Source organism: Nelumbo lutea, chromosome 1, assembly GCF_056320005.1.
Source record: "Nelumbo lutea isolate HS-2025 chromosome 1, American lotus-T2T, whole genome shotgun sequence".
NCBI classification, from domain to species: domain Eukaryota; kingdom Viridiplantae; phylum Streptophyta; class Magnoliopsida; order Proteales; family Nelumbonaceae; genus Nelumbo; species Nelumbo lutea.
In genome coordinates this window covers 149655856-149678124 of record NC_142684.1, presented here as the reverse complement: position 1 = coordinate 149678124, position 22269 = coordinate 149655856, and the positions used below count along the sequence as shown (strand labels likewise).

Sequence of the window (22269 nt, the reverse complement as noted above, 5' to 3'; positions counted from 1 at the left end):
TCAATATGCTTTGTTCTATCATGCTAGACTGGGTCATTTGCAATGTTAATTGTAGCTTGATTGTCACAACAGAGCTTGAGTGGTCCAGTTATATCGATCCCCATTTCCTTTAGGAGGATTCGAAGCCAAAGAAGTTTAGCAACACCGTGAGCCATGGCTTTGTATTCAACTTCAGCACTTGATCTTGCCACAACAACCTGTTTCTTGCTTCTCCATGTGACCAGATTCCACCCACAAAGGTGCAATATCCTGATGTAGATCTCCTGTTTCCACGGGATCCAGCCCAATCAGCATCTGTGAATGCTTCAACTTCTATTTTGTCATGCTTCTTAAATAGTAATCCTTTCCTGGGACATGACTTGAATATCTCAAGATTTTCTCTACTGCTTTCATATGTGAGACTTGTGGATTATGCATGAATTGGCTAACTACATGGATTGAATATGCAATATCTGGTATAGTGAGAGATAGATACAACAGTTTTCCAACCAACCATTGATATCTTTCTTTGTTAGGGTAAGGTTCCTCATTACCTCCTTGCAATCCATGATTTTGCTCTATGGGAGTGTTGGTAGGTTTGATTCCTAACTTCCTAGTCTCCTTCAACAAGTCAAGAGCATATTTCTCTGGTAGATGTAAATCCCTTCATTGGATCTAGCCACTTCTATTCCCAAGAAATATCTCAAACGCCCTAGATCATTGATTTCAAATTTTGAGGCTAAGAAACCTTTTAATTCCATAATTTCCTTTGCATCATTTCCAGTAACCACCATATCATCAACATAGACAATCAAAGTTGTCAACTTCTCACCATCCCTCTTATAGAACAATATATGATATGCACCACTTTGTTTGTACCCTATTTCCTTCATTACCTTGCACAATTTCTTAAACCATGCTCTTGGGGATTGTTTGAGCCCATACAAGGCCCTTTTTAGTTTACACACCTCTCCTCTCATGTTGTATCCTGGAGGGTCCATATACACTTTTTCCTGCAAGTCTCCATTTAGGAACACATTCTTAACATCCAATTGATGTAGTTCCTAGGAAAAGTTTGCTACTAAAGAAAGTAACACTCTGATTGTATTTAATTTGGCAACTGGAGCAAAAGTCTCCTTGCAATCAATACCTTCCCTTTGGGTGAACCCTTTTGCAACCAATCTAGCTTTATATCTTTCAATAGTGCCATATGCTCTATTTTAATTGTGTAAACCCACTTAAACCCACAGTGCTCTTCCTATCTGGTAGATCCACTAGCTCCCAAGTGTTTGCTTTCAATAATGCTCTCATTTCTTCATCCATAGCTTCCTTCCATTTGGGGTCAACAATAGCCTCTAAGAACCTAGGAGTAGAAACAGAAGACAATGCACAAACAAAAGAGTGATAGGTAAGGGACAAATGAGAATACAGGACAAATCTACTTATAGGATCGAGAGTGCAGGATTGAACTGTTTTCCGCAAAGTAACGGGAAGATCAGGATCAAGACTAGTGGATGTAGTGGGAGGAACCATACCTTGACTGGCTTCAAGGTCATCCAATTGGTTGCAATCATGAACTAGCAAGTCTCTCTTTCTTTTCCTTTGATAAACACTTACATCACAATGGTTAGGACCAGTTCTTTGGCTTCTTCATCACAATGGTTAGGAGCAGTGACTTCTTCATCAACTGGACAAGCAGACTCAGTAGGTTCAAGAGGAACTGGATAAAGAGAGCAATTGGAAGAGGAGTAGGAGCAGGAACAAGATGATTAACCCCCGTAGGTTCAAGAGGAACTGGATAAAGAGAGCAATTGGAAGAGGAGTAGGAGCAGGAACAAGATGATTAACCCCCGAGGAAGTCTCTTCCACCCCATTAGTCTCCCCCTGAAGAGGATTCTAAGGAGGGTCAAAAAAGAACTAAGACTCATGAAAGGTGACGTCTTTTGTAATGAACTTCTTCCCAGTAATTGGATCTAGACACTTGTATCCCTTTTGTGTAGGAGAATAGCCTAAAAACACCCCCCCAGATTGCCTTTGGATCCGGCTTTGTCCTTTTAGGATCCTTGATATAAATGAAACGCACACAACCAAAGACCTTTGGGGGTAAGGAAAAGGTAGGTTGATCTAGACACAAAAGAGAAAAAGGAGCCTTCATACCCAAAACTCTAGATGGCATCCTGTTTATGAGATAAAATGCAGTGAAAACAGTATGAGACTAGAATTTCTTTGGCACCTTGTTTTGAAACAAGAGAGCACGAGTAGTTTCTAGTACATGTCTATTTTTCCTCTCAGCAACTCCATTCTGTTGTGGAGTGAAGTTGCAAGAGGACTGATGTAATGTTCCCTCATCTTCAAAAAACACATTTAGAGAATTCTTGAAGTATTCTCTTGCATTATCAGAATGAAATTGTTTAATCTTTTTTCCAAACAGAGTTTCATCCATTTTATAGAAAACCGTGGTGATTCTAGGTACTTCCTCTCTTCCTTTCATCAAGTAAATCCAAGTACATCTTGTAAAGTGGTCAATAAAACTGATAAAGTAACAATAACCATCCATAGAAGTAATGGGTGAAGGATCACACACATCGGAATGAACCAAATCAAAAGGAACATTAACTTCATTACTAGAGCTAGGATAACTTGTTCTACAATGTTTAGACAGCTGATACACTTCACAAAATAGACTCTCAATTGACACATTTTGAAACAACTATGGAAACAAGACTCTTAACAAAGTAAAAGATAAATGACCAAATCTAGCATGCCAAAGATAGATGGTAGCACTATACTCCTTGCATTCCCCAATTTAACTTGTTGAAGCTTGATGAGCTGAACCGATATCTTCATTGAGGTAGTAGAGACCACCAGCCTCATAACCACTCCCAATCGGTTGCCTCGTCAACTAATCCTGGAAAACACAATGTGTGAGGAAAAAGGCGACAATACAATCCAAGTCTTTGGTGATTTTAGAAACTGAAAGCAAATTTGCAGTAAAGTTTGGAACATGCAAAACAGATTTAAGAGGAAGATCCTTTCCAAGTTGGATATCCCTTTTTTCATGAATAAGGGAAAGAGAACCATCAGCCACTCTTACTTTACCTTGCCCAAAACCAAGATGATAAGATGAGAGGTAGGAGGAATTGTTTGTCATATGTTCAAAGGCACCCAAGTCAATCACCCAAGGGTCATTCGGATGAGGCTTGTTAAAATAAAACTTTGTTTTAGGGTTATCTTAGTCTTTTGTCTTCTTTAAATCAGTGTTCTTTGTCTTTATTCTCAAGCATTTGTATATAGGGGTAGTATTGTAATTTCACTTTTCATTATGGATTAAACATACAGGGCGGTAGTTCTCTCTTTCGTATGAAACTGTGAAGCCCTATTTTGTTCGACTTCTTCTCCTCTTCTTCTTCTTCTCCATCTCTTCCTCTTCTAGGCTCATATCAGAAACTTCTTTTTATTTATTTAATTAAATACAAGCCTGATAACATGGTATTAGAGCCTAGTTGATTGGTTTTCTCAACTGCATCAGTGAAGGATGCTTGGAACTGGTTTGGCTGAAGTTTTCTACTAATACAAGAAGAAAGGAAAGGGAAGAACCAAAAAGGACTAATCGCCCAAAAGGTTAGGAGGCTTCTATGCCTCAAGTTGCTTTGTTGGTTGATTGTTTGATGGTGTTTTAGATCCTCTCTACTCCACAGATCGAAGAGGAACTGTGAATGTGAAATTCGGTTGATTGATGTATGTGGGTGATGTGTTTGGTGGGTAGTTATCTGTGAACTGTGAGGTTAGTTGACTCGTGGAAAGAGTTCCTTTACTGATGTTCCAGGTTTAGGAGTTGCGACTATGCTGTTGAAGTTTCAGAACCATTAGATAAGTCGGTTGAGTGCTGCTGTTGAGTCAGGAAGGTCTTCGTCTTGGGAGAGTGGTGCAAAAGTAATTGATGACAGCTTCTGGTAGTGAATACAAAACAAATGTGATGGTACAACCTGATTTCGTGGCTGTACAAATGACTTCGGTTAAACTTAATGGTACCGACTACGTATCATGGGTAAAGTCGATGGAGGTAAATTTGATGGCGAGAGGAAAGTTAAAATATATTAAAGAAAACAAACCAGACCCAGGAATTGCAGGGTATAATGATTGGATCCAGGAGAATGCACAAATTATGACATGTCTTTGGAACAGTATGAAACCTCATATCAGTGTGAGCATGATGTTCTTTGATACTGCGAAAGAAATTTGGGAACATGCTAAGCTGTTGTGTTCTGAACAATACAATGTAACTAGAATCTATCAATTGTATCAAGAGTATTTTCAACTACAACAAGGTGATAGGAGTGTAGAAGAGTACTATGCTTGCTTGAAGAGTTTGCAGAACGAGTTGGATTGTATCAGCCTCTTTCAATTTATCTCAAAGTGCAAAAACAATAGAAAGATTAGTTGGATGCGGCACGTTTTCTTTCTGAATTGAGGCCTGAATTTGAAGTAGTGTGTGCCCAGATTTTAGGTAGCAGTGACATACCTACACTATCAAAAGTCTTCTCCAGAGTAAGAAGGGTTATGAGTCCACATACAAATAGCTCTCCAATATTAGAGAAGTCAACCCTAGCTACAACCAAAGGTGGTAGAGGTGGCTCACATGGTAGAAGTAGCTATCCCAGAGGGAGTAATTGTGGTGTGAAGGAGGTCGCAATGGTGGTAGAGATGGGAATTTTAGAGGTCGTGGTGTCAGTGTTGCTGGTCTAGGAATGATCAAACAATGCAGCTATTGTGGACGAGAAGGACATACTATGAACTATTGTTATGATCTGTATGGTCCACCTTCTACTTGGGCCAATCATGCTACTGTAGAAGGAGATAGTGGTACTATGGGAGATGACTCCACTGCTTTAGGTACTGGGAAGGAGAAGGAAATGGTTTCCATCACCCGAGAAGAGTATGAAAAATTTTGTTTGTCTCCTTCTTTCGATAATACTACAACTCTTGCAAAGTCAGGTACAACATGTCTTGTTTCTTCTTTTAAACCATGGATTATTGATTCTAGGGCCTCAGATCACATGACTGGATCCTCATACCTATTTGCATCTTTATCCCCTCCCTCTACCGCTCAACCGGTTACTCTGGCCAATGGTACTACCTCTCGTGTTTCTCGTACCAGTGATGCTTATTTACATTCTAATTTTACTTTACCATCGGTCCTATATGTTCCTAAATTTCTTTTTAGTCTTATGTTTGTTAGTAAGTTGACAAAATCTTTGAATTGCTCCCTCTCATTCTTTCCATCCTATTGCATTTTTTTAGGATCTCGAGACGGGGAAGACAATTGGTGGCGGGCATGAAGCTGGAGGATTGTGTTATCTTGATGGTGGTGGATCACAAACAACTCTTCATTCCTTGATTACACTGTTACAGTGGCACTATCAGATGGGTCACCCTTCTCTTCCAGCTCTCAAGAGTCTTGTTCCAGAGGTTGTGTCTATTCGTGAGTTATAGTGTGAAGTTTGTCAACTTAGTAAACATCATCGTGTCTCTTTTGTTCCAAGGGAACCTACTAGAGTCTCGAGTCTTTTTGAACTTGTTCATTCAAATGTTTGGGGTCCTTGTTCAGTTAAATCATACAATGGTTTTAAATATTTTATTTCCTTTGTTGATGATTTTTCAAGAATGACTTGGATTTATTTAATGGAATCTCGTACATAGGTGTTTGATGTATTTCTCTCCTTTTATGCTGAAATTAAGAATCAATTTGGTATCTCCATTAAATACTTTCGATCTGACAATGCAAAAGAATATTTCCAATGCCCATTTCGTATGTTCTTTGAATCTCATGGCATAATACATCAATCATCCTATTCCTTCACTCAACAAAATGGAGTAGTCAAGCGAAAGAATAGACATTACTTCACACTGCTTGGGCACTTTTGATTCAAATGTCAGTTCCAAAAAAATATTGGAGTGATGTTCTTACTTCTTGCTTTCTCATTAATCGTATGCCATCTTCCGTGCTAAGTGGCTCCTCTCCTTTTATGTCCTTCCTTTTCAATCTCCATTCCCTTTGCCTCCGTGTGTCTTTGGTTGGGTTTGTTTTGTTCATCGCTTGGGATAGGCATTGGATAAGTTGGACGCTCGTGCTCTTAAATCTGTCTTTTTAGGGTACTCTCAGACCCAGAAAGGATATAAGTGCTACAGCCCTTCCTTTTGGCACTCCTTTATTATTCTTGATGTGACCTTCTTTGAAAGCGTTCCTTTTTTTTCTCAATTGAGCCTACTTCTCTTGATACTCTATCCCCACCTCCTCTTCCCTTACCAATGGAGGAGGTGTCTATGTCTACTCCTATTGTTAAAGAGTCAATGCGACCACTGATACATCGAGTGTATGCTCATGGCCCTCAGTCGACAGATCCATCTCAGCCATCAACGACTCCTCAGTCGACGGATCCATCTCATTTCGATCTTCTCATTGCGCTTTGCAAGCGTGCTTGTACTGAACATCCTATATCTCGTTGTATTTCATTTGCCCATTTATCTCCATCCTATCGGAATTTTGTATCCCTTCTATCGTCTATGTTTGTTCCTAGATCTCTTCAAGATGCTCCTCTCTCTAGAATGGAAAAGGGCAATGGATGAGGAATTTCATGCTCTTCAATCTAATCATACTTGGGACCTCACTTCTCTGCCTCCAGGAAAGAATGCAATTGGTTGTCGTTGGGTTGACAATGTTAAGAATCATGCCAATGGTAGTGTGGAGAGATATAAAGCACGCTTAGTAGCCAAAGGGTATACACAAACCTAAGGTGTTGATTATACTGATACTTTTTTACCTATAGCTAAAATGGGTTTGGTCCGGGTGCGTATTTCACTGGCTGCACATTTTGATTTGTCGTTGTTCCAGTTGGATATTAAAAATGCATTTCTTCACGGTGACCTAGAGGAGGAGGTGTATATGGAGCAACCTCCAGGGTACATTGCTCAGGGGGAGGAAGGTAAGGTGTGCCAGTTGAAGAAAGCAATTTGTGGGTTGAAGTAATCTCGAGGACCTGGTTTGGGAGATTCAGTAGTGTGGTACAACAGTTTGGGGTGACACAATGTAGGGTTGATCGTTCAGTGTTCAGTAGAGATACTACCTTTGGGAAGATTGTGTTGTCAGTCTATGTGGATAACATCATTATCACAGGAAGTGATGAGCATGACATTGAAAAGCTCAAACGATTCTTATAAAACCAGTTGTAGACTAAGGACTTGGGGCACTTCAAATATTTTCTGGGCATAGAAGTAGTAAGGTCAAAGTGGGGAATCTCTTTCTCACAAAGGAAGTATGTGCTTGACTTGTTGGAAGAAACTGGTCATTTAGGGGCAAAGCTAGTGGATACCCCTATAGATCTGAATGTGAAGATGTCTGATAGTGAGGGGGAGCCCCTAGCTGATCCTGGACGGTATAGGAGAGTAGTTGGAAAACTGATTTATTTAACCATTACAAGACCAAACATTTCCTTCAGTGTTGGATTATTGAGCCAATTCATGCAGAACCCAAGGACAATCCATTGGGAAGGTATTGTTAGAGTTCTACACTATTTGAAGGGTGCTCCAGGTAAAGGGTTGTTGTATAAGAAAGAGAGAGAACTTTCCTTGGAATGATACATAGAAGCTAATTGGGCAGGGTCAGTTACTGACAGGAAATCAACGACTGGTTACTGCACATTTTTGGCAGGGAATTTGATTACTTGGAAGAGCAAGAAGCAAAATGTGGTGGCCAAGAGTAATGCTGAGGCCAAGTACAAAGCCATGGCCCACACTACATGTGAGTTGGTGTGGTTGAGACAATTGTTACAAGAGATGGGAATATCAGTCACAACCCCCATGAAGCTATTTTGTGACAATTAGGCAGCCATTCGTATCTCTTCCAATCCAGTGTATCATGAGAGGACTAAAGACATAGATGTGGATTGTCACTTTGTTAGAGAAAAGGGGGTCAGTGGAGAAATCATTACCCCATACGTGAAGTTTGAAGATCAACTAGCTGATTTGTTTACCAAAGGCTTGAGTGGTGCTTGGATGAAATACATTTGTAACAAGTTGGAGTCGTATGATATATAAGCTCCAACTTGAGGGGGAGTGTTAAAATACAGCTTTGTTCTAGGGTTATTTTAGTCTTTTCTAGGCATCAGCCATACAATTAGCTGATCTATGAACTCAGCTGAAAATGCTAATTACTTCCCTTTCCAAAATTCTTATTTCCCTCATGATGTTTTGATCAATGTTTTAAAACGCGGAGGCGTGACGTGAGGCGTTCCGCTACTTAAGAGGCGTGAGGCATAGTTCAGAACGCACAAGGTGTAAGCCTCCTGAACACAAGGGGGCGTAAACCTCCTTAAGAGGAGGGGGGTTAGGAGGAGGATGAAGAGGACGGGGGGATCTCATTTTTTTCTTTATTTTTAATAAAAATCTTTTATATTAAGAAGAATAAAGGTGCATAACATTAGTTCAAAGGGGGGGTCTTGTCGAAGCAGAGGCAAGCGAGCGAAGCGAGCTCGTTTCTTTTTCTTTCCTTTCCCTTTCTTTTCCTTTCCTTTCCTTTCTTTTTTTTTTCTTTTTTCTTTTTTTTTTTGTCTTTTTATGTCAGATGTACATGAGGCGCATGAGGCGTATGCCTCTAGCACGCCCCATGAAAAAAGCGCAAGAGGCATATGCCTCAGAGGTGTCAGTGCCTCTGGCATATGCCTCAGGGCGTTTTGGGAGTGCCTCACCTAGAGGCGCGCCTCCAGGCGTATGCCTCCCACGCCTTTTAAAACACTGGTTTTGATATTGCCATGATACTAGGCTGTTTTTCATTAACCAGCCCACAAGCACTCTTGAATGTCCATCAACCATCAAGTTTATGTAACTCACTTCTACAATTGCTCCTATCAAATTTTCTTTTTTATTGGTTACAGTGAAAAAAATTTATTGATTGTGAGGAAAGAACTGTATTTATGAGTGGTTAAAGATCTGACTTGTTAGGCTAGAAGATGCTACCTAATTCTTATCTGTTTTAACAAATCACAGCTAAGTTGTAACCCCCAAATAAAATTGTTCTTTACTAACCCCTTGCTTAGACAGTGAATTGGCCACACCATTTGCTGCTTTGTGAGTCTATAGCCGTATCACTCCTATCTTCCTTGTGAGTTGTCTAGCTTGTCTCGAAGTGTGTCAATGCTGCCAGGTTCCTTGAGTCCCACTCTTATACTGTAATACTAAGGTCAATTTATCAAGGAAAAAAGACATACATGTTATGTAGCCTAGCATTGTGGGCTTGAGCCTATTTATGTTATGTCATAACATTTACTTGTGTAACTTCCTTCTTCGGCTAAATGGTCCTGGGCCTGCTTTGTTTTTATGTTTTCTTACTACCTACTAATCAGGGGCAGATTTGTCATTGTATCTCTTTCTTATTGCCCTAGTATAAAAGTTGTCTTGGAGGGCTGGAGAGAGGGGCTGCCCATTTCTTCTAAACCTCTTTGTCTTCTATTCTCTTCTTCTTCTTCTTCTATAGAACTGAATATAGACAAGTACATACATGGTATCAGAGCATCGATACTATCATTGATTCAAAATCTTATATACTGTTCTTCTATTCTTTTTCGTTTTAGTTGTAGAAACTAGGGTTTCAAGAGAGAGGAGGAAGGGAAGAGAAGAGAAGAAGAAGGGGAAGAAGAGAGCAAGTGTCGAGAGGTGTGTGTTTTTTCACTGTTCACACCCTCAAAAGAATACACTATAATCTAAGAAAATAATAATTACAAGAAGGCCCCTATATGGGTGCCCAAATAATGAGAGAGTATAAGAAAGGAGAAAAAAACCAAAAACACCCCTGTCTAGCCATTCTCAATACTCCCCCTCAACCTAAGCATATATGTCAATCATGCCCAGCTTGGCAAGGTTCTTAGCAAACTTTGGATGGTGAACACCTTTAGTGAGGCAATCAGCTAGTTGGTCTTCTTACCTTACAAAAGAAAGGCAAATCTCTCCGCTAGCAATTCTTTCTCTAATAAAGTGTCTATCCACCTCAATATGCTTTGTACGATCATGTTGGACAGGATTGTGAGCAATATTTATGGCTGCTTGATTGTCACAATATAGTCTCATTGGAAAATCTGCTTGGATGCTCATCTCAGTCAATAAGGTCTTCAACTAGAGTAGTTCAGACACTCCATGAGCCATTGCCCTGTACTCTGCCTTAGCACTAGAATGAGCAACCACAGATTGTTTCTTACTTCTCCAAGAAACCACATTACCTCCAACTAAGGCACAATAACCGGATGTAGATCTTCTATCATCGGTGGTGGACCCTGCCCAATCAACATCTGTGTAAGCTTCAATATTTAGATGGTCATGGTTGGAATACAACATCCCTTTGCCAGGGCATCCTTTCAGGTAGGCTAAAATTCTGTTAACTGCCTGCATATGAAATGTCTTGGGTTCATGCATATATTGGCTAACCACTCCAACAGCATAGGAAATGTCAGGTCTAGTCAAACAAAGATACAAAAGGCGTCCCACCAATCTTTGATATACCCCCTATCTGGAAGAACTTCTCCTTCAGTAGAGTTCAACAGCATTGGAGTTTCTACAAGCTTATACCCTAATTTCCCAACCCCATGAAGCAAATCAAGTACATATTTCCTTTGTGACAGAAAAATCCCCTTCTTGGATCTTGCAACTTCAATGCCAAGAAAGTATCGGAGATCACCAAGGTCCTTAATCTCAAATTCAGAAGCAAGGAATGACTTTAACTGAGAGATACCTGTGATATCATCACCTGTCACAACAATGTCATCAACATATACTATCAACATTGTTACTCTACCATCAACTCTTCTAATAAATAAGGTGTGGTCAGCCTAAGATTGAGAAAAACCAATATTTAAAATGGCATTTCTGAACCTGTCAAACCATGCCCTTGGAGATTGTTTTAGCCCATACAAAGACTTCTTCAAGCGGCACACTTTTCCATCACTGTTAGGAAAACTTACCCCAGGTGGTAAGTTCATATACACTTCCTCTTGTAAGTCCCTATTAAGAAGACATTCTTTACATCCATTTGATATAAAGGCCACAAGTAATGGGCGGCAAGAGACATGATCACACAAATAGAGTTCATTTTAGCAACTAGAGCAAAGGTTTCCAGATAATCAATGCCATAAGTTTGAGTGTATCCTTTGGCTACAAGTCGAGTTTTGTATCTTTCAATTGAGCCATCTGCCTTGTGCTTAATAGTATAAACCCACTTACACCCAACAAGAATCTTATCTTTGGGGCAAGGAACAATCTTCCAAGTCTGGTTCTTTATTAGGGCCTCCATTTCTTGGTTCATATTTTCCTTCCAGTGGGGGCACTGCATTGCCTCTGTAACACTGCAAGGGATGGAAACAAAAGAGATAGCAGAAATATAGGCACAATAGGAAGGTGAAAGAGCATCATAAGACACATAGTTAGTGATATGATACTTTCTACATGTCCTCTTCCCTTTTCGAATGGCAATAGGAAGATCAAGGTTAGAATAAATAATAGGATTGTTAGGAGGTTCAAGATTACTTGAGTCCGGGGAATCAGATTGTGATGGGCATTCTGCTTCAGGAGCCACTCTCTTAATATGCCTAATGAAAAACTGTTGCTAGGACCAAGGTCAATACACAGGAGGAGGAGGAGGAGAAGGAATAGAGGTACGAAGAGAGGAAGGAATAGAGGTAGGAACAGGAAGGCAGAAGGGAGTCCAATGCTCACTTGCATTCTCCCCCTGAAGAGAAGGACGAGGTAACTGGAAAAAAGAAGAGGATTCCAAAAAGGTAGCATCCTTGGAGACATATCTCTTGCTAGAGAGAGTATCAAAGCATCTATAGCCTTTCTGGTGGAGAGTAACCAAAGAATACACACTTAATTGATTTAGAATCAAACTTGCACCACAAAGGACTCATATCATGAACAAAACAAACACAACCAAAGACCTTAAGGGGTATATTAAAAGGAGGTTCATCAGGGAAGAGTAGTTGATGAGGAGAATGAAGGTTAAGGACCCTTGATGGGAGTCTGTTAATGAGATATACAATTGTCTCAACAACATCACCCCGGAAACGAGTTGGAACATGAGTTTGGAACAATAAACCTCGAGCAACTTCAACCACATGCCTATTTTTTCTTTCAACCACCCCATTTTGTTGTGGAGTATGACTACATGAACTCTGGTAAATAGTGATCCTGTCTTCGAGAAATCTATGCAAGTGACGTTCAAAGTATTCATTGGCATTGTCAGATCTTATTATCTTAACTCTTTTCTCAAATTGTGTCTCGACCATATTCATGAAGTTTTGAACAACCATAGGAACTTCATCTCTACTTTTAATCAAATAAAGCCATGTATACCGACTGTAGTCATAAATGAAGAAAATGAAATATCTGTACCGCCCCATACAAGAGACAGCATACGGGCCCCAAACATCAGTATGGATCAAGTGGAAAGCAACATTACTTCTTTTACTGGTTGCAAAATATGTATTTCTACATTGTTTGGATAAATAACAAACTCCACATTCAAAATTCAATTTGGACACAGAATCAAACAAGTTTGGAAACAAAAACTTGACAGAATTGATAGACATATGACCAAGGCGACAATGCCATAATTTAAAAAGACTCATTTTCTCATTGGAACAAGACTCAGTCTGGCTTACAATCCATGCTCTGAAGGTCCATCTAGGAGGTAGACTCCATCCACTTCATGCCCACTTCCAATCTTCTTCCTCGTGCTCAGGTCCTGAAAAACACAATGGTTGGAAAAAAAGGTCATTAAGCAATTATGGGATTTTGTTAAAGAACTAACATTCAATAAATTTTTTTGTAGTCGGGACACATGTAGAACAAAGTCAAGAGAAAGGTGATTCTGACTTCACCCTGACCCGAGATTGGGGTCTGAGATCCATTAGCAACAGTAATCTTGCCCTTCCCCGGGGTTAACTTATATGAGGTAAAATGTGAAGGCATACCAGTCATATGGGCACTGGCCCCAGAGTCTACAATCCATGGGCTAAAGGAGGTGGACCAAGCAAGTGCAGTACCTGTCTTGGCATATGAACTAGATAGATTACTAAGTCCAGAACCAGATGAAGAGGATGTACCACACTTCTCTAGCTACAACAATATATTAATGAGCTTGTCCATCACATCAGAGGAGTTAAGCACATCCGAGGGTTGAGCATCATTACCAACTATAGCCAAGTGAGCATTGCCCTTCTTCCTGGTTTTGTACTTCTCCGACTTTAGATGAGGACTGAGCTTCCAACACCTTTCTTTAGTGTGTCTTGGCTTCTTGCAATACTCACAAATAACATCCTCGACCTTCTCTACAATGGGATGTTTGCTAGTATTTTGCTTGGGTCGTGATGACATAAAGGCAAAATGATCACTCACAGAGGATTGCATCATGGCGGTTCTTCGACTTTCTTCCCCTTGTAGAAGAGAGTAAGCAGTAGCAAGAGAGACAACGCTTGCACTAAGAATGTTTTGCCTGGTGAAATCAAACTCTGGGTTTAAGCCTGCCAAATAAGCAAAGACTCTATTCTCCTCTATGATTGTCCAATACTGCTCACCATCTTCAGGGTCCTTCCAAACTAGAGACTTCAAGTGATCCATTTCTTTCCCAGATAGACTATAGAGAAGAGAAATACATAGCAACAAATCTCTCCCCTTGACGCATACGGCAAGCTTCCCTCCCAGATATCCTTGGCAGATGGAAGAAACATGTAATTTTGGGCAATATGAGGTTGCATTGAGCAAATCAGCCATAACATAACAAGGGAGTTGTCCTGTTCTCACCTTGCAAATTTCGGGTCTTCAGGACTTGGCTTCACTTCCCTTCCTATGATGAACGATGAATCCCAATTTACCCCTACCAGTAATGGTAAGTTTAGCAGACTGAGACCACTCTAAGAAATTAGTTACATCTAGTTTAACAGTAGTTATCATACCATTGGAAATATCTACAGTTCCCGGGAGCACGCCGGGAACCATCTAAAAATCCTTAGGTGATTCCATATTCTAGCAAGACACCTTTTCACCAACCAAAAAGGACCCCCAACACTTTAACCAAGGTTCCAGACCCAAAAGCCAGGTTACCACATGGTTAAGAACCAAAGGAAGCCCGAAAAAACTAGGTTGGCGGCAAAATAGGAGAAAAAAAAACTCCCGAAAATCACACAGTGCTCAGAAAATTACGGGACCACTTCCCGTCAATCCCAAATTGAAAAATGACCTGAATGGTCTAGGTTTTACAGCAGAAAAATATCATTAAACCTGCTGTACATGGCTCGACATCAGATCTGGAATTTCCGCAATTTTTCCTTAGAAAATCCACCAAAAATCATAAAAGCTTCATATGATGACAAGAGTCATACCAAATTTTTTCTAAAATCAAGGTGAATCAAACTGTGTTGGTTTCATAGACTGCTGCCGGCTCCTGTACGGACTGCTGACGTCATCCGGCAATGGTCTAATGTCAGCAGTTCGCCTCTGGGTAGGAGATCAGCAGAGAACAACTCCCAGATGTTTCTACCCGCTCTGATACCAAGTTGTAGAAACTAGGGTTTCAAGAGAGAGGAAGAAGAGAAGAAAAGAGAAGAAGGGGAAGAAGAGAGCGAGTGTCAAGAGGTGTGTGTTTTTTCACTGTTCGCACCCTCAAAAGAATACACTATAGTCTGAGAAAATAATAATTATAGGAAGGCCCCTATATGGGTGCCCAAATACTGAGAGAGTATAAGAAAGGAGAAAAAAAACCAAAAACACCCCTGTCTAGCCATTCTCAACAGTTTTCTTTACTTAGGGTGTTAATGAAACCCTAGTTCTGCTCGTGGTGCTCTAAACCCAGTTGCTTTCTTGGGTTTTCCCTTGGGAGAAGATCCAAGGAACCTAGAAGAGGTTCGGTAATGTTCCAATAGGGCAAGACAAGCTGTGAGTAGTCTCTGGACTAGTAGAGTAACTTGCAGTAAGCAGGTTAAGATTTTTAACTGCAGGAAGGTGCAGCCCAAGAAGGTTTTTAGATATCTTTGTGGAAGACTTTTTGTGTTCGGTTAGAGGCTTCCATCGGATTGGGAGTGGAGTACAGGTTATTGCCCTCTACTTGTTTTTAGAAGCTGAACAGTGTCTGGTTGCAGACCAGGTGTTTGTTTTGTGTTGCAGCCCAAGTTCCTCTATTTTTGTCCTGCTGTTTTGTGTTGGAGTATTCTTTAGTCTACAGGCTGGTAGTACTGATTGTTCTCTTCTGTTTTTTGGGTGAAATTTCACATCAGAAACAGTTCATTATGTCCTAAAAACTCTAGTGAGGTAACCTCCAAGGAAAGTCAGCCAAGTGAAAGCTTATTCAACATGGAGAACACTAGCTTCCCAAATCTTCAGATCACTAATGTGAAACTAAATGAATACAACTTCAAGGAGTGGTCCATAGCAAAACTTCGCATCACAAGTCGTGGTTTACTAGGGTACATAGATGTGTCAACACTCTTGACTGAATAGAGAAAAGAACAAGAATAATCTTAGAGGTGTCAAGAATAATCGACCCCCACCTCAAAGAATCTCTTATATATTAAAAGATATGTACAATTACAAGAACGCCCATATAGGGCTGGAAGAGAAAAGAAGAATAAGATGTATAAGTAATATACAACAAGGATTATACTAATAAGATACATCAAGTTACAGAGTCTCCACAAGATGGACAAGTCAAAGAACCTAAGAAGGAAGAACCTATGTATGGAACTTAGACAGAAAAAAAATGCACTTGTTATGGCACGGCTGTTATCTTCCATGACACCAAAAATTGCTAGGACAGTCCAACACTATCCTTCAGCTCATAAGATTTGGAAGAAATTGTCTACCACCTATGAACAAAGGAAAAATAATGCAAGAACTTTTAGACTGACACAAGACATTGCAGCCTTGACTCAAGGAAGTTTATCAGTTGCTACTTACTTTGCTACTCTTGAGGGGCTTTGGGAAGGGCTTAATCATCATCTTGTTCTTGATTGGAAGAATTCTGAGGACCAAGAAATGCACCAAAAGCAAACTGAGGAAATGAGAGTGTTCAAATTTCTTGTTGGACTCAACTCTTTTTATGAAAGCATCGATTCTCAGGTCTTGGGGAGAGATGAACTTCCCTCTTAGTAGCATGTTTACTACTTAATAGAAATGAGGAGATCCGGAGAAAAGAAATGAAGGTAGAAGCCCCTCCACAGCTGGGTGAACATTTAGCACTTGTTTCAGCCACACAAAAAGGAGAGAAAGGGGGAGGTAAAAGAAATTTGAAATTCTCTCACTGTGGGGGAGAGAGACATACCAAAGATACCTGTTGGATCTTGCATCCTCACCTTAAACCAGCAGCCCTTAGGAGGGAGAAAAAGCTGAATAAAGGTCCAGGACCTTATGGACATGTGGCAAGTCCAAATCTGGTGGATGGAGTGCAAAAGCCTATCACCTTGAGTGCTTCTTCATGTGTGAGACAGACCACTACTTCCCCAAGTAGCTTCCCTAAATTTCAGCAGCAGAGGTAGACATTCTAAACCGGGCTATGGCTCGATTGAAACAATCCACTATTCCTTCCTCGTCTTTTGCCAAGACAGGTATTTTTTCTTCCCTTAGTGCAATTCAGCCTTGTTATTAGACCTGTATTTAATTAAATAAATAAAAAGAAGCTTCTGATATGAGACTAGAAGAGGAAGAGATGGAGAAGTCAAACAGAATAGGGCTTCACAGTCTCAAACGAAAGAGAGAACTGCCGCCCTATACTAAGACAAACAGATACGTAAAATGTGACATGATACTTCCTTTCCTAGATTGTGGATATTGTTATAGGTAGGGATTCACGATCTAATATGCTTAAATCATGCTTTTATATCTAATTTATGAAGCCAAATGTCATTTCTAGGACTTGACTCTTGCCAGACTTAATTAAATTTCTAACATGTACAGAATTTTTATGCTATAACTTGTTAAAACATACTATTTTACATACTTCAAAAGTGTTAATGCTATAGAGTACATCTGGAAGTATCCATGCAGTATCCAGTATTGTATCTGAAACCGTTATGCCTACACCGGGCATGTATAAGTATCCAGGTATCAGAGTTTATTCCATGGAAAAAAAAGGGATAAATAGGATATAGTTATTTTGGGGATAATTAAAAGACTAATTTGTGAAACAAAAGGGAAACAAAACATTTCCCAGCCTAATCTGTAGTGATGTTTGGAACTACTTCATTCTTATTCTTTATCCCTTTCAAAAAAAAATATTTAAATAATAAAATGTTTGAGGGTACAGTAATCAACTCGACTTCACTTCAGCCATTAAGAAGCTCACAACTTAAAAACTTAATTACTAAATGACAAAGCAATAAATGATTCAGTTCAGCCACTTCAGCTGTTATCAAACAGTCCCTAAGGGCAGAACTGTCAGCTCTTATTTATGGACTGAGATTTGCATAGAAGAGAGACTGGACTGGCTTGCTTTGTTGAAGGAGATTATCAAGTTATGATTATTTGGTTTCTATTGGTTGAAGGGACATGGTGTTTAAGATGTGAAACCAGGGAATTATTGACTTTCTTTCCCATCTGTACTGCTCATTGAGTTGGATGCTAAGGTCCTGCTAATGACGAAAAGATATACTAGCCAGGTTGGGCTTTAACAAGAAAGAATTAGGGGTGCCAACCAAAGTGGTGTTTAACTTGGGCTGCAATCTTAAATAAAATCCAAACCATTGAAAATTTAAGGGCAAGGGGTATTATACTGGTGAACCAATGTCCACCTTGTGAGGAGGACTAGCAATCAGTATAGCACTTCTTCACTGCCCTTTTTTCTTTCAGAGCTCGGGCTCATTTTATCAAGCTCTTTGGCAAATCTTGGGCGTCTCCTAAGGATATGTGCTTTATTCTCAGCTTGGCCTGAAGGGAATTTCAGCAAGAAAGGGAAGCTTCTTTGTCTTCCTCTCCTCTTGTAATCTGCTGGGTTTTATGGGGGAAGGAGCAACCAAATCTTCAATGGTAAAGCACAGGTGGAGATAGTGATAAAGAAAGCAGAAAGGCTACTTATCTCATGGGAATCCCTTAAGAAGGAATTCAGCATGCTATCTTTTCAGCATTTTTGTAATAAGTGGGGTCAAATTATTGGTCACAACCCTGGCTGGCATTTTGATTTACTCTCTTTTTTTTGTATATGTTGTGAATAGCATACTCTGGGAGCCCCCTCTTCTCATTGTGGCTTTCATATAATTTCTGGGTCTATAATGGGGGGAGTGCCAGATCCAGGATAACATTTGTAATCTGCTTTATTCTTAGATTAGCTGATGCTGCCAACAATGGCTGTTGATATTGTTTTGACTACCTCTCTAAGTATCTTAGAGAGTAGGGCTTCTCTATATATTCTCCTCGCTTTCAAAAAAATTACCGTTAATGATCAGAAAAATTGTTGAAAAATGCCTAGACATGTTAAAAGGAGGTACTTCTGCACTGTTGCTTCACATTAGTAGCCAGAGCAAAGAGAGATGGTATGGTTCCACTGGTGCTGAACATTTGAAGAATGTAACACATAGGAAAAGTAGTTACATAGTTTAAAAGATAAATCTCAGCATTAGTTCCCACAAACAAAATGCACTGAAAATTTGGAAAAGTGACCAATAATATTTATATTGAGGAAAATCAATGGATTCTGCTCAATAGATGAAGTGAAGTTGAAACTTGAAAGGAACTATTAAGGAGATTATTTCCTCCTAATCAGTATTTGGTGAGGTTGTGTTGCTATTCCTGCTTTAAGGACTCAACTTTCTGTTTGTATGGGGCCTATGGGCTTTGAGAGAGTCATTGAGGGAAGACTCTTAGAAGTCATATAGGTTGAATCATTGACGAAAGAAAGATCCTGGGGATCTTTGAGCTCAAGGTTGATTCCCTCGTTTGTCTGGGTCCAAATATCTACTAATTTGATGGCTGACTCACAAAAGAGGGAACATTAAAGAGTGATATCAAGTGCAAAATGTACAAATAAAACCCAAAGGATTTACTTTTCTTCTCTTAATGGCCTTATCAACCTTCTTGAAAATTGGATATTTTAGAAAATTGTGAAAGGTAAGCTAGACATATCTTTATTTCAAAATTTATGACTTATGAGCATATTCTTTCAAGTTTCTTCTTCATGTTTGTCCATTTCAAGTATTAGCTAAATGTGTCTGAGTAAGGTAAGAAGTTGTTAATAGCATTATTAGAGCTGGAACTTTTTCTGGAACTAGTAGCATTAAAAGTTTCCAAAACTATTGCTATTTTCACAAGGTACATGAATCTAACGTGCAGTCATTGGATTGGACCATTAAAGCTAAAACTATTTGTCCAGGTAATTTGCATTGAATTGTTTGGGAGTACAATCTCAGTAATTAATGCTATGGTTTATAGACAAGGACTTGTTTCATGCGATTCAACTCAACCCAACTATTGTCCATATGGAGTTGGCACTTTGTTTCATGCATTTCACACATTAAATTTCAACCTTTGTTTGTTTCATTTTATGAAAGGATTTTGTGATGCAGACCATGTTTTGTACAAAAGTTTTGAGTAGCATTTCAATTGAGGAACTGAAATCAAGTCTCCTTAGTTTTTCCAAATCTTTCTAGATTTTACCCTGACCAAGCATTGGTCGTGGTTGTCTATTTCATAGATCAGATTTACAAATTGTTGTTTTTTTAAAGATAAGTAGCATTAGAATGTTAGTGATCAAATAAATAAATAAATATGTGGCATTGAAAGAAATCCTGTGCACTGAATTTCTATGTGATCATGTTGATTGACCTTGAATGGCTTGGGATACTTGTAATTTTCTGTTGTTGAATTTATTGTATTTGGTGATCTTTGCAGTTGCTGAACCAAATGGTTTGTGAATTCCCTCCAGGACACCCTTTATATAATGCTAGGCCTCTACATGATTCTCTTGGTCATACTCCACTTCAGGTCAGTGACAAAGATTCATATTTGAGTGAAGATGAATTCTATTTTCAAGTAAATGAATGTCTATTTGTATGAATTTTTTTATTTAATTTTGAATAGATTTTTTTTCTAACTGGATCAGAACGTTGCTAACTCAATGGTTAGAGTTTTTCTTTCTTTCTTTCTTTTTTTTTTTTCTGAAAGCAAACTCAACGGTTATGTTTGATGATTAATTCACGTTACCTTCACATTTTTAGGCTCATTTAGCATGAGTGGACATGATTGGACAGGGTTGTTTATTGTAAGCATGGATGGCACAAATCTTAATCCATTCCAAGTAGGACATTGTTAAACATGGAAATTTGCATAAGATGGTTTGGATAAATGTCATTATTGTGAAATTTAGGCTGAAGAGAAGTATATTTTCATACTGGCACTGTCCATGATGTCTGCTTCCCAATCCCCAAACAACACATACACAAATTGGACTCCACCACTAACTGTTTTCTGGTGTTGCTTGTTTTTCAATTACTGAAATTAGCACATAAAGATGTTATAACATCGACACCAAGCAGGGGAAGTGTCCCTCTTTGCCGTAGCTCCACTCGAATGCTTGTACATTACATGAGGATATGGGTTCCTATATGCAGCAGATGGAATTCCAATTGAAGGCCCATAAAATAGTAATACAAGTTGAGAACCAGGCAAATTTGTTTTTTATTAGTTGACAAGGCCTTATTCTGTTTGTTGGATTGCAGGTTGTTGCTGGTGCCTTCCTGGTATTTATTATAGCGTATCTGATGAAGAACTCTAGTTAATGACATTGCCAAGCCAACATCGTAAACCTTTGGGAAGAGAACAAAGAGCTCTCACTTTCCCATTTATTGAAAGGTTATAAAACGATACAAGATCATGGTTTCGGGGACCAATACTGGCTTCTTCCTTTTTGACATTGGACCAAAAGGGTGCAGCCCGGTCAGCCCCACACAGCTATCCCTATGCATGGATTATTTCACAGCCAACAGTCTAAACGTCAATGTAACTTACGCTTCTCTATCTTTTTTACTTTGTACAGAACTAGCTGGATTGAAGATTTGGGCCCCCCATTTGGAGGGCTTCTGTGTTGATTGAACTGCGTTGACTGGAGCGGCTTCGGAGTTCGGAGAAGTTACTTAATGTAGCTTCAAGGAAAGTCAATTGTTTGGCTTGTATAAACCTATTTTGGTTTTTTCAGTTTTTTTACGAAACATGGCTTAACAGCTTGCTAGCATGTAACGCCCGAGGCCGCCGCATTAAAGCCCTTCCAAACGAACACTTGCTTACCAACTCTCTCTCTCTCTCCTTAGTCCTTCCTTTTAATTTCTTCAGTGGGGCCAATGGACGAATGGGTCCAAGGTGGTAGACACCGCCATCCTCTAATCTCAACCAAACCGACAGCCCAAAAGCCAAAATATTTCGAACTTGGAAACGCGGGGCGGCGGGGGGTAGACTGGCCTGCCCCGCTGCCGCTGGCCGCAAGGGAAGGTGATTGGGGTAGGTTGGAAACACGCTAAGCGTTGTCGTCGTCATAACGACCTCGAAGTTCCAACTTCCAACCGATCTATCCACGCCGGACGGAATTTCGTAACGTCTACTGAATACACAACAAAAGCACCAACGGTTTTAACGGTTATGCTGTGGGGTTGCGGACCACTTTCAGATCTGCCCCTATCCATTGGATAATCTTAACCATCCATCCATCAATCATAGATCATCGATGAGTTGCAGTTTAGTGATAAAAAAATATTAATTAAATAAATGATGTTAATTAAGCTCTATTTTCGTTTATTTATGTTTTAAATTCTCCTGAAGGGCCCTTCTCAAGCCTCTGTTTTTACGCTTTCACTGAATGCAAAAGCCTTACGCAACAGCCATTTAAATGCTTCGTTGGCCTTCTTCGCCTCTCCCTTACCACTTTCACATGAGGGAGATCTGGAACCAGAAGAAGCCATGACGAAGAAGAGACCTCCGTCTACTCTACGCCACGCCTTCTGGTTCGGGACGAAGCTCGTAATCTCAATATCCATCGTGCTCTGCGTTTTCGCTCTTCTCAGACTCCACTCTCAGTCCAAGCTCCAATCTTCCATCGCTTCCTCTCGCAGATCTCGTAGCTTGGATGAGCACTTCGATGGCCCTCCCAAGGTTTCCTTTTTGTTTCTCGCACGAAGAAATCTTCCCCTCGATTTTCTATGGGAGAGCTTCTTCGAGGTCCGTATCTTTTCTTTCAATTCTTATTGCTTCCTTCTTCTTTAGGAAAAAGGAAAAACGATG

The 22269-nt window shown here is 39.8% G+C and overlaps 1 protein-coding gene across 20 annotated transcripts in view; it reads left to right on the top strand.

The window, feature by feature from the left end:
- LOC148878315 (glycosyltransferase BC10-like) overlaps window positions 1-22269 on the top strand; it is a 40142-nt gene that overhangs the window by 2780 nt on the left and 15093 nt on the right. For 2 of the 20 annotated variants that reach the window (XM_088952732.1, XM_088952682.1), the window contains exons 3-5: window positions 19891-19983; window positions 20718-20997; window positions 21811-22206. In XM_088952732.1, coding sequence (XP_088808858.1) covers window positions 20872-20997; window positions 21811-22206 — 522 coding nt within the window. In that variant the 5' untranslated portion in view covers window positions 19891-19983; window positions 20718-20871. Of the gene's footprint in view, window positions 1-19311; window positions 19373-19890; window positions 19984-20500; window positions 20652-20717; window positions 20998-21034; window positions 22207-22269 lie in introns of those variants that run through there. The other 18 variants (XM_088952772.1, XM_088952702.1, XM_088952806.1 and 15 more) reach the window with 18 other exon arrangements.